Source organism: Triplophysa rosa, linkage group LG25 (assembly GCF_024868665.1).
Source record: "Triplophysa rosa linkage group LG25, Trosa_1v2, whole genome shotgun sequence".
NCBI classification, from domain to species: domain Eukaryota; kingdom Metazoa; phylum Chordata; class Actinopteri; order Cypriniformes; family Nemacheilidae; genus Triplophysa; species Triplophysa rosa.
In genome coordinates, this window is record NC_079914.1 from 6,658,024 (window position 1) to 6,670,483 (window position 12,460).

A 12,460-nucleotide genomic window follows, 5' to 3' on the forward strand; every position below is an offset into this window, starting at 1 on the left:
CCGAGTTGTTGCTCAGGTCATGATGATGTCACGTGATGTTTAGTGACGTTTTCAACATCATCTCGGCCGCTCTAAAAAGCCAGAAGATCCAGAGCTGAGCTCAACAATGTTAGCATAGGATTTACAAATTCCACTGGATGGCCACAAAAAACAACATTTTAAAAGTACGAACACTTTAAGGCGAAAAAACTTTGATCTCACATCTTAAAGTTCGCTCGGTAGTCATTTAAACGCCAAAGAAAATACTTGCTTAATGGGAGGGACGATTGTTTTTTCACCTGTGATATTGTTTGTTTTACGCGCCGCACGCCACTCCAGTGACTAAATATTAGGAACTGTTTATTGTAAGACGTTTTAAACAGACTTTTGGAAACCGCAAGTAATGATTTATTTTATGTTTGGTTACAACTCCTCTCCACATCCACGTTATTTACACCTCCACAGAGCGCTTGATCATGATCAACACCCTCTAAAGTTTACGGGCTGTTAAGAGGGCTCGATGTTGCCAGTTCTCTCAGCGTGAGGGTCTCACTGCAGCCTATTAAATCTCAAACACACTGACTTCGTCTTATAGGTACTTCACGAGCGTCTGTTTTATTGGGACTTAAAATCGTCTTGGTTTGCGCTGCTGTTTGCTGGAACCCTGTTGGGCATTGTTGCAAAGGTCTGTTTAACCGAGAGAGAACTTTGTTAATGCTATTTTAAATGAATGGTTTGACCAAAATTTAAAGGGATAGTGCAGCCAAAAATAAAAATTCTGTCATCATTTATTCAACCTCATGTTGTTCAAAAACGGTATGTGACTCGTTCATCTGTGAAACACAAAAGAAGATATTTTGAGAAATGTCTCGGAGGTTTTTTGTTCTTAATAGAAGTCAATGGGGGCCAATGTTGTGTGGTTACCAATGTTCTTCAACATATCTTTTTGTGTGTTCTGCAGAAGAAAGTTATACAGGTTTGAAATGACATGAGTGAACTATCACTTTAAATATTGCACGAATGTTCAATAAGTTTGTTTGGAATGACAACAAAAGCCGTTGGTTTATGACTGATACTTGTTGACGCCATTCTTGTTGAGATGCGTCTTGACTTGCCATATTTTAACATTTCACTAAATAAATATGAAAAGTGCAAAATTTCCAGCATTTATTGTTCATTAAAGACGTTCTCACCTATGCCGAACACTTCATTCTCTTTGTTAAACTATCTATTAAAAGTCAACGTCATCAAATACTGTATATCTGCCCACAAAACAAAATTCAAGCATTTATGCATAATCCTTTCATTTTAAAGCCTTTAAAATTGATCAAAACATTCAAAACTGAGGAGAAAGAGCCAGGAAAAAGAACAGCGCCAGTTAAGCGAAAGTCGAAGACCGGAAAAACACAGATGAAACAAACAATAACAAATCGAACCATTCAGAAACAACAATACTGAGATAACAGCAGGGACTCCCTTTTCTCGTCTGAGAAAAAGATGCAGAGAGCGATAGAGCGATAGAGAGAGGGAGAGACCCAGACTGTCATTGATGAACCCTTGCCAGAACATTTCAGGAACTCTGTCGCGGAGAAAGGTGGCTGTCGGAGAAGCGTTCTCTCCCACTTACTCCCCCCGCCTCATTTCTCCCCTCCTCCTAAGAAAGGGGGGGTGTTTCCCTGTGGTCCCCAGTCTTAACACTTTGCAGAGAACTGAGACGCCACACTGAGCTCTGGAAGCTAGCTGTGACAGACAAAAGCCACACACACGTACATACTCAAAATGGATTGCAAAGTTCTGGCGGTCGTGACTCTTTTGGCGGTGACCATTTGGAGCCCGGAAACTGACGGTAAGCAAGTTAAGATTCATATTACCAGATTCTGTTTTTTCAGAATACGATTCTTGTTGCACTGTGCTGTAATATTGAACTAAATAAGTTAAATAAATTGAAAGATGGATGATTATTCTGCTTTATAATTTATTGGATGGACGTCAAAAAATACAAATAAGTTTGATAAATTGCAAGATGGATGATTGTTCTGCTTAATGATTTGTTTGAAGGACGTCTTAAAATACGAATAAGTGGAATAAATTGCAAGATGGATGATTATTCTGCTTTATAATTTATTGGATGGATGTCAAAAAATACAAATAAGTGAAATAAATTGCAAGACGGATGATTGGTCTGCTTACTAATTTGTTTGAAGGACGTCTTAAAATACGAATAAGTGGAATAAATTGCAAGACGGATGATTGGTCTGCTTACTAATTTGTTTGAAGGACGTCAAAAATACAAAGACTAAAATACTCTTAAACTGAACATTTCACAGTTTAGATTTGTGCAAAGTTGATTAAGTGTAACTTGTGTGTATCTTAATGCATGGAAGCCCAAACATATCAACGACTTGCTGTAAATGATCATTAAGGTTTCATTAATATCACCTCGCAACTGCTAAGTATCCATTTGCATATGTGCCCCCATGTTAAATACTTGTCCTTACATGTTCATCGTCCTGATTCAAAGGACGTACGGGAGATGTTTAACCAGCTGAACTTGGCAAGTCCGCAGCGTGACGCATGCTTTGTTGTTTTTAGTGAGAAAAACCTCCATTGGGTTTTGAAGTCTGCCTGGTTTGCTCTCTTTTAATTTCTGTCTAATTAGAGGATAATAAGGAAAAAGTTTCGCCGCTGTTCACTTGGCACACTGTTTGGTCAAGGCTTAATAGACGAGGGTTTAACATGACAATGGTCACAGACAGTGCTGGGACATCTATGGGAATTTCAGAGTTTGACTTTCCTCATAACCAAGAGAAACCAAGGAGATATGAGAGGATTGGGAGAATGTCCTTCAGCAGGTTAGTGTAATGCACATATTCAGGACTAAACTCGAGGGCCGGCTGGAGTGCTCGGCTGCGATTATAGGATTTTAATGTCGAGGGCCCTCGGATTGTAAAGGAAAAAGGTTCAGATAAAAAATGCGGCGAGTGAAAAGGCGAGAGCGCTCGCCGTGCGAGCGGACGAGAGGCACTAGAAAGTTAGGCTAATCTCTTTTTAATGATCTGGGTTTGTTAATGGACGCAGGTGATCGGACACTTTCAGCAGATGTGTTTGGAAAGAGGAACTGTGTTCAGAGGGTTTTTTGTGTGATACTGCATGGTTTAATTGTATTAATCGGCATTAATAATGTGAAATACGATCTGAAAAAAAATACAAATGTATTTTCACAGTCTTTATAACTGGAGGAAATGTTTTGTTAGGTATTTTTAATATTGTAAAAAAATGTAAGGTAAATTTTGCTTAGTAAAAATGACTAAATTAAGATGACTACATGCTACATAAGACTTATGGTTTAATAGAACGAATACTTCATTTTAGATGATGTGCAAATATCTAAATTACAAAAAAAATCTTCAATCAATTCTTAATACTTTATGAGTCTCGAGCACTGATATTGGTTTATATGCTGAGGTTTTTATAATATAACATTACGTTTTTTTTACATTTTCACATTACACAGCAACTCAATTTGTCCATCAACAAAGTAAATAAATAAATAAATAATACAAATAATAATCTTAAGGACTTAAAAAAAAAATTATTTAGATTATTGTTTTGCTATAAAAAAGCCAAGTTACTTTGAGGTGCATTTGTCATATTGATTGGTATTGACTCCTTGATTTTGTTTTGACTGTATGACAGCAAAGCCCATCAGTTTGGTTGAGAGATGCTGGTGCCGGTCGACTCTAAACACCGTCCCGCAGCGGAGCATCCGAGAGATCAAGTTCCTCCACACACCCAGCTGCCCCTTCCAAGTCATGTGAGTCAACTTTCAAGAGCTCAGAAATTTGGTGCTTTGTCATGACATCAGCGTTCAGTATTATAGAAGCAATTTCAATTTAGCAATAACGTTTATGATATGATCCATGATAAGATTGTGTCCTTTTTTGTCTTTGCAAGTACAACCTAAAAGAACTTGTTTTATTAAAATCATAAATATCGTAATATTTAACCTAAATACATCTTGTTACATTGGCATTTTTAAGGGTTAGACCAAGCACTTTAACTGCACATTTTCAGTTTTCCCATACATGTATCATGTGAAAGTGAGAAGCTGTTTTAATAGTTTTGATAGCTGTGGGAAAGCAGTGATGTGCTTGCCTCTTGTCTAACCGAAAAGACAAACATCAAGCCATTTTGTCCATGACAAGCGACGCAATAATTGTTAAAGGTCGTAATGATTACTGCCGTGTTTCAGACGACCTTGTCTTTTATTTCGTCCAGCATTTGTAATTATTTCACCATTCTGGAATGTATTAAACCGAACCATTTGTACCCCGTCGGGCAGCAACGCCGGAGGGGGATCAAGGTTATGGGGGTTACAGAGGTTAGCATGTAGCAAAGGGTCATTTGGGGAACAAACTTTGGCCGGAGGAAATCACCTTCAACCTGCCATCTTCGACACGTCTTGTTTAGGAATCTATTCGGATTCGGCGGGCTAGATGAAAGACAGACGCATACCCTTTCCCTCACGCACACACGCATCTCTCAGTTAGTTGTTAGCATAAGCTAGCTGTGAGGTAATTACTACCTGCTGGCTTGGTCCCAGACCACCGACTAGCTAGTCCCTAAAAATCGTTTAGACTAGACCTAGATTAGCTATGAGCCCATTAAATCACAAACAACTAAAACAAATAGATTAACTCTGAAAATAAACCCGATGGAAGGCGTCCCGCCAGCAAACAAACAGGAATGGCATTACGGTTTCATTTGGTTTGCCGATCGGGAAGTTGATTGTGAAGATCCGTGTGTAGATTTGAGGTTAAGCAGATCTTTTATCTCAGCCGACAGGCTTCATTTGTACAGACAGATTGAGACGGCCGTGGTTGTGCGAGTGAGGTGTAAGCATTACGAATAGAAGCCATTCGAAGGGCAACATGAGCTGCTAACTTTCAAATGCAACCTTTTGCCACAGAGGTGTGACGTCTGGGTGTCATTCGTGTGGTTTTATCCACATGTAGGTGAATAAAACGTGTTTGAGGGTTTTCCTGGCTGAGTGAAGGCAAATGAGATGCTGAAGCCATCAAAAAGATGTCCGTTTGAGGGTATGCGAGATGTTTGATGTTCAATTTGTCATTAACTGAACATTCTCACATTTAAAGTTGTTTTCTTTGCCAGTACGCTGATAAACAGTCCTGTATTTGTAATGGGTACAAATTGGTTGGATTGTTTATTTAATAACACATAAATGATGTAGCTTCTACTTTGACTTTAAATAAAAATTTGATTTGAGTATTTTATATGTGGTACGGCTGCGTTTTTTGTCATTTTGGAGGCACCTGAGCTATATTTTACACACATTGCTGGCATATCCTCCCGAATTTAGAATTCCCAGAGAACACGACATTGTCCATAGGATCCCTTACTACTTCATTTGTGTTATCTGATGAAGTGCAATGACTCTTGGCAGTACAGTAGAAATGAGTCTGAAATCTAGCCTGTGAAAGACAGCTGATATGATCGGATTAAACACACAGTAGAGCGGCAGGGGGAGAAAGGTGCACCCTCTTTTATTCTGTGGTCCGAAACAAATCCCTTCTTCTCTCTCTCTCATTACCAGTGCCAAGCTGAAGAACAACAGAGAGGTCTGCATCAACCCCAAGACCAAATGGCTGCAGCACTATCTAAAGAATGCCATTAACAAGTAAGACGACTCTCTTTCTAGACAAGCAAAGGAAACGGGGGTTTCTAAGAACAATTAGTTTTCTTGTTGACAGTCTTAAAAATATTGAGAACATTTTGATTTTAATAGCAATGTTGAACGTTTGTGAAAGGTACTTTTAAAATCATGATGAATACATGTAAATGTGTGCCTTGAGCATTTCTTATGTAAAGCTTTTTACATTTAGCAAGACGGTATGTGCAATGTCAAATTATAAGCAGCGTGTGTGTACTACATGAACGTTTTACAGACCGTTGCTGTCCTTCCGAAACCTTGGATGTCCAAATTTTCCGTTTTTCAGGAAATGGAGAAAACACTGTACTTTTTTAATGATTAAATACTGTGTTGTCAAAGTCGACAAGCACTCTTTATTGGCTTTTTATTTGCCTTTCTATTGGCTGGAAATTTGCAAAACACAGTGACAAAGATAAAGGGTGATTTATGGCAAAAGAAATCATGAAATATGGAGATACAAGGTTCTAGAAGGATAGCAGCTATATGCATAGGGCTTCACAATATCACAGAAAAATGCAATATGCAGTAACTTGCTGAATAATGCAATATGCCAAGATCCTCAAAGCTTGAAAAAATGAATTTAAATAATACTAAAATATATTAAAGCTGAAGATTATTTAACAATACATGTTTCTTTCTGGAAAAATAAAGTCCCACTACAACTTCTTAAAGTGTAATACCGTACATACAAACAATACTGACAATGTCATTTTAACAATGGACAAACAAAAAAACCTGCATCGACCTACAATTTCGATTATACATAACTTTGACTTATTGAAAACGTTCCGTTTTTCCAAACCATTGCAAAATATGCAATATGCACATTTGTGATGTCATGCTAATTTTGATATATCTTAATATTAATAAGATCATGCTGGTTTAAAATCTCGAAGAAATTACAAGTTTTAGACTATGGTATGTGGATTTAAATGGCATGTGGGATGTTATTGGGTCATTTTTAAGGTTATATACAGTAAATAACACACTTACCTAATCGTATATAATGACTGTGCCATGCAGCCTCTAGCGTTTAACCCCTGTTCTCCAATTGCGTTAATTCTATCAAAATTATTAAGTAACAAGCAGAGCAGAGCAGTCTTACAAAGCTGTAATTGGCCTCCTATTGTGCCACACAGGCCAAAATGAGCGACGCCATTAAAACATCCTTTAAAAAATCTTTCTGCAGGTTAAACATTTTCACATCTGGTGCGTGCTGACGGCTCTCTAAACCAGTGTTTCTCAAACTTTTTTGTTGTAAGGCCCCCTTTGTGTAGAGTGCATCGCTTTGCAGCCCCCCAAATAAAGACTTTTTTAACTTTTAAATTTAACATTTTTATTTGAACAAAAACATATTCGGTTATACAATGCTGAAACATCAATTATTTTGTCTGGTGGTCTTATTTTTCTGACGTTTGATTGCATAAAATCTATGATCAATTTCTATATTTCATAAAATGCCACAAAATCTGTGGCCCCCTGGATCCATCTCGGGGCCCCCCCAGGGGCCACGGCCCCCAGTTTGAGAACTACTGCTCTAAACACAGAAAATATATGAAAGCTGTTACATACAGACTTCAATTTAAGCCATTTTTCAATCTAACACTCGGCTTTTCATCATTTTATTGCTTTTACTGTATATTTTTTAATTTAACACAAAAGACGAGTTTTGTTATGTAAAATGTTTTGTTTAATAGGTTTCACTATGTTTAATGAAGTTCATATCCACATCCATAGGCAGGAATTTTTTACATCATTTATTCTTATATTGTTTAAAAAAGTGTTTCGAATGATATGTATTGAATGTCTATAGCTGAATTATATAACCAAAACTACTTTCCTTTTTTTCAGAATAAAGGCCAAGAAACGTTCAGAGTAAACTAACAGAGATACGGAGAGGACCAGTGTGAATCTAACATGCAAAGAGACATATGAAACTCGTCCATTCTCTCTCTCTCTCTCTCTCTCTCTCTCTCTCTCGCTCAGAGTTCTCTCTATTTGGACTGCTTGCACAAACAGCACTTCACCTGATCCTGCCTCTCGCACCCAGGCAGCCAGCAGCTCACCAAAACACAGCCCATCACCTTCATTCTGCAGCACTGATACCGTTAGATGTGTGTGTGTGTGTGTATGTGTGTGTGTGTGTGTGTGTACGGACTGAATGTGTTTTTTGATATTTCAGAGATATTTACAGGTTTTTGCTACTTAAGAGACAGTAAATGAAGAGTTTGTGGATTTGTGTCATAGCCGTGAAGGACTTTGGGAATTATTTGAGATTGTTTATGAGGGAGAGAAGGAGAATAGTAATGTAGAAAAGTGGGAAAAAAATCAAATCAATGCCTCATATTTACACAGTGCTTAAGGGTCTGCACACCAGCTCTATTACAACAATGAAAGTCTTCCTCTCTTTTACCGGTGTGTGAACTCAGAGGAACACCAAACACTGAATTTCAACATATATGCAGTTTATAGAGCAGATATATACTATACAGGTATTGTTAATGCGATCACGCCACGGCAGCTTAAAACTTCAGACTTTTGAGTGCCCTTGTTGTGGGTCACACCGGTTGCGATTTGGGTCAAACTAGAACAATTGGCAAATGGTTTCGTGTAAATATTCTCCAGCACTATACGGCTGTCTGTGAACATGGGTTGAATGGGGACCAAACCTGAAACACGAAAATGCAAGGGATTAGTCGACTAAATTAATATTAGTATGTATTGCGAATATATCATCTTTAGCCACGGCATTATGGGACATAACTGTGATTTTTGTGAGACTAACGTGTTTAGCTAACAAACTTTATTTCCGTTCTTAACGTTTTGACTCGAATGCCCGAATGCTGTTACTTTGTGAGCCACTTTAAAAATGTAATAAGTTTCTAATGTAATGATTTATTTTTGTATTTTGTATTGTTTAATACGAATAAAAACACAATACAGTTTGAAAGATGTTGTAGAGTGTCGCATATACCCACATATTTCAAATTACAGCGAATTTGCCGATTTCTTGAATGTTGCAGCAAGGCAATTGAATAAAATGTCTTTTACAGTTGACTACACTGTCAAAACAATTTTATTTTTTACATTTATAATACATTTATTACATGTGCACAATACTACTCGAATAATAAGGTGATTCTCAGATCTCACGAAATCTTGGTTTTAAGTTGTCAAGCGTGATTTTCTTAAAAACACTTGCATCAACAAATGTATTTTTGATTCATTAAAAATAAGGTATGACATGTTTGAATCATTAATTTCAAAACTTTCACTGACAGTTTAACACAATTTTGAATTGTTTTTACAAAAAAGGCCTAAAAAACCTCATTACCGTAACCTTTTAAAACTGTCAATCCCATAGCATGTTTTGCGAAAAACAACCAAAGCCATGATGCCGAAGCAAGTTTTTATTAATCATACATTATTAGACATTAATAAGTCATATTTGATCAACAAATTATACATGAAACATACATTAAATGCGGATAACTACGTGTATTAGTATTATAGAAGGAAGAAATCGTGTACACTGCGTGGCAAGAGAAAATTAAGCTTTTAACTAGAAAAATAAAGTAATCTCTTAACCTTGCGAATGTGTTTCTTTAAATAAAATCGAACTTAATGTAAATATCTTTGTGTGTGTGTAAACAGTTCTTTAAATACGTTACAGAGGATGAGAACATCAGTCATGGACACTTCTTTTTTTCACTATTGTTATTATACATGAATATTCTGTCAATTGTTTTTTTTTGTCATCTGAAAACATCTAGTAGAACATTCAATAAGTTTTTCTTAATATTTTAATTTTTCTCCGTTTTAAGTACAACATAAAATGCCATGTTACAGTAAAGAGAATTTTAGCAGAAAAACAAATCAAATACATTAATGATTCATTTGTATGTTAAAATGATGCTATGTGCAAGGTAAAGAACACAATTAGGTTTATGATGATCATTTTTGTGTTACCGAACTATATGTTTATAATTAAAATCATTACTGCCATGATGTTTCAGTGGTTTGTGAGCATGACACAAATTAATGACGGGTGTTTAAAGGTAACTCTATCGCCCCCTTGAGGTCTGAGGTTTATTATCGCCACATCAATGCAAGAATGCACTTTGAGAACATATAACATTTCATGCATAATTTCAGCCTAAAGAAAGTAATTTCTGCTACTACATGTTTGAATAATGATTTCAGCTAAATTACATTTATTAGAGATAATTAGGTAAATATGCTCCTTGGGATATAAAAGAGAAATGTGCATTTTGTTTGAATAAAGAAGTGCTACACATGCTTTTCATCAGCCTTTTCCAATAAGCACTTGACAGATGTTTCTTTTGTTTTCCACTGTTACTATGCCTTACTTTTTTATTGTCAAATTGAGTCTTATTAAAAAGGCTCCAGTGTAAATGTTGCCTTTGGGTCAGTAGGGTCAGACGTCTACACCTATAAACTGGCACCATACACACCCTAAAATTTAGGCATTTGTGAGATAATATGAAAAAGCCCAACATATCAAATAAAGTATGAGGTTATTGATCTTAATATGTTAGTATGACATTGCTGAATGCTATCTTCATGAGTGTCATTTACAATCCTCCTGAAAATGTGAAGAATACGGTCACAACGTAAACAAATATTTCCATGTATTCTCACCATTTGTGAGGGCAAATATTCAAATATACAAATATCAATCAATCTAGTTTATTCCTCCAAAAAATATATAAGAACCAAACGATTGCCATCTGTGCTAGATGAAATCTATAGTCGCACCTACTGAAAAGTGGTTTAGTTTAACTTCAATGTTGATTTTTGTCAATCAGAGAACACCCACAACACATGACACAAAACCCAAATGGGTCACAGTCTGGAACACGAGATTCTTTAAATGCAAGAGCGATGAAATTGATACAGTACATATTTATTGTAAAATTCACCTGTCATTTTTGCTCTTTTAAGTAAAATAGACATCTCACGTCAAGGCTACAGTAGACAGGACAAAACCTTGAAATAATTTTTAACACAATATCATTAGTAAAAGTTCAATTCGAGTCCACCACACCAGGGAAAGTCTGTGAATACATAAATCTGTCAGTTATAATATAGAAAAGATTAATTAAATTTACGTTAGCAAACCTAAATTGCTTTCTCATCGGAGTAAACTTTCATACTGAGAAGGGGGGACAGTATGTTAAGACCCAGCTAAAGTCTTTTTTATGACTTACTGTTTTCTACATTAAGGGGGTCATATGACACGGCTAAAACGAATATTATCGTTTGTTTTAGATGTAACGCAATGTGTATACACGATTTAAGGTTCAAAAACTCTGTATTTTCCACACACCGTGCATGTTTGTATCTCCTCTTTGCCCCGCCTCTCTGAAACACACAGATTTTTAACAAAGCTCATCGCTCTGAAAAGCAAGGTGTGCTATGATTGGCCAGTTCACCAGTGTGTAGTGATTGGTCGAATACTGCAAGTGTGTGACGGAAATGTAACGCCTCTTACCATATTTGGAACATCAGGTTCCTCAGCAATTGTACTGACAGGTACTGACAGATTTGTGGGGGTGTGGTTACACGAGGCGTTTCAGGCAGGTCTGGGTGAGCATTCGCTTTTAGATAGAATGCATCTTTTGTTCCGACACTTTAATTTTTGCAATTTTACGTGTCTAATACATGCATGCGTGGGCAACTTATAACACACCAAAGACACAGAAAAACACGTATTCACGCCATATGACCCCTTTAAATAAACCTAATGTAAAGAACATCCTGTGAAAATATAACCTTGATAACTTTAATATTGACTGAGTAAGGCCAAGTCAAAATTCAAAAAGTTTTTTTTAACTAATAATATCATTAATTTCAGTATTTATAATATAATAAATGAAAATTTGAAATCTATCATACAATCATTTACAGTAAGAAACACACTTAATTTGATCTTTTTATAACTATGAATACTTGCACCTGCGACTTTCCCTTACATCCTAAAGCCCCTTATTATACAAAATTTCCATACAGGTCAAGTGACGCGAATAATCTTTTACTTCTAATACTTTTTTCGTACCCAAGTAGCCAAATTAACATGTTAAACTGACAACCCTAATAGCTTAGAAGCATACTTAATTGTAACACAAGTCAGCGATAATTATAAATGAAAGTGACATCGAGCTTTACATAAGTACTCAAACCACACCCATCTGAGCGGTTTCAGTCCTGGGGTATAAATAAGGAGCTGCATACCAAAATCAACCCCCAGACCTCCTGTTCTCTACAACCAGATGTTCATTACCAAAGTACATTTGATGTTCTAAGTAGTGTAGTACACAATGTGATAACAAAATCATTCCTCTTTATGGCTCAATGACCGTCATGCATTCAAGCTGTCTCAACGAGAGACCATCAAGCTTGTATCGAATCAGAAGAGAAAATAAATAACGCAGCGGGACAGCACTGGTTCATGTTACCCTGTCTCTGGAGAACCTGAGCAATCCAGCGAGATTCGCTCTTGTTTTACTGTACAGATTTGTACAGAATAATCTAGTTTCATTCTTCAGTGATAATGAGAACCATGCAGGCCCTTGAGCCGCCTCCGCTGTGGCTCTCTCAGGGTGGACATCAGACAGCGGGGTGGACAGGTGCTCCAGCTCAAATCACACGGTAATTTGTCACGTCCTTCCTCAATGTGGGAGTGACAGCACGCCATCCAGGAAAATGTATAACAAGCGCCGCTTCCTC

The 12,460-nt window shown here is 36.8% G+C and overlaps 1 protein-coding gene across 1 annotated transcript; it reads left to right on the plus strand.

Annotated features, from left to right (window-relative positions):
- The first annotated feature begins 1,632 nt into the window (after positions 1-1,632).
- On the plus strand, positions 1,633-9,787 carry cxcl12b (chemokine (C-X-C motif) ligand 12b (stromal cell-derived factor 1)). The gene is made up of 4 exons (XM_057326410.1): positions 1,633-1,825; positions 3,676-3,793; positions 5,594-5,677; positions 7,562-9,787. Exons 1-4 carry the CDS (start codon positions 1,759-1,761, stop codon positions 7,587-7,589), a joined length of 297 nt encoding a protein of 98 aa, XP_057182393.1. The 5' UTR covers positions 1,633-1,758; the 3' UTR covers positions 7,590-9,787.
- Positions 9,788-12,460: the final 2,673 nt, after the last annotated feature.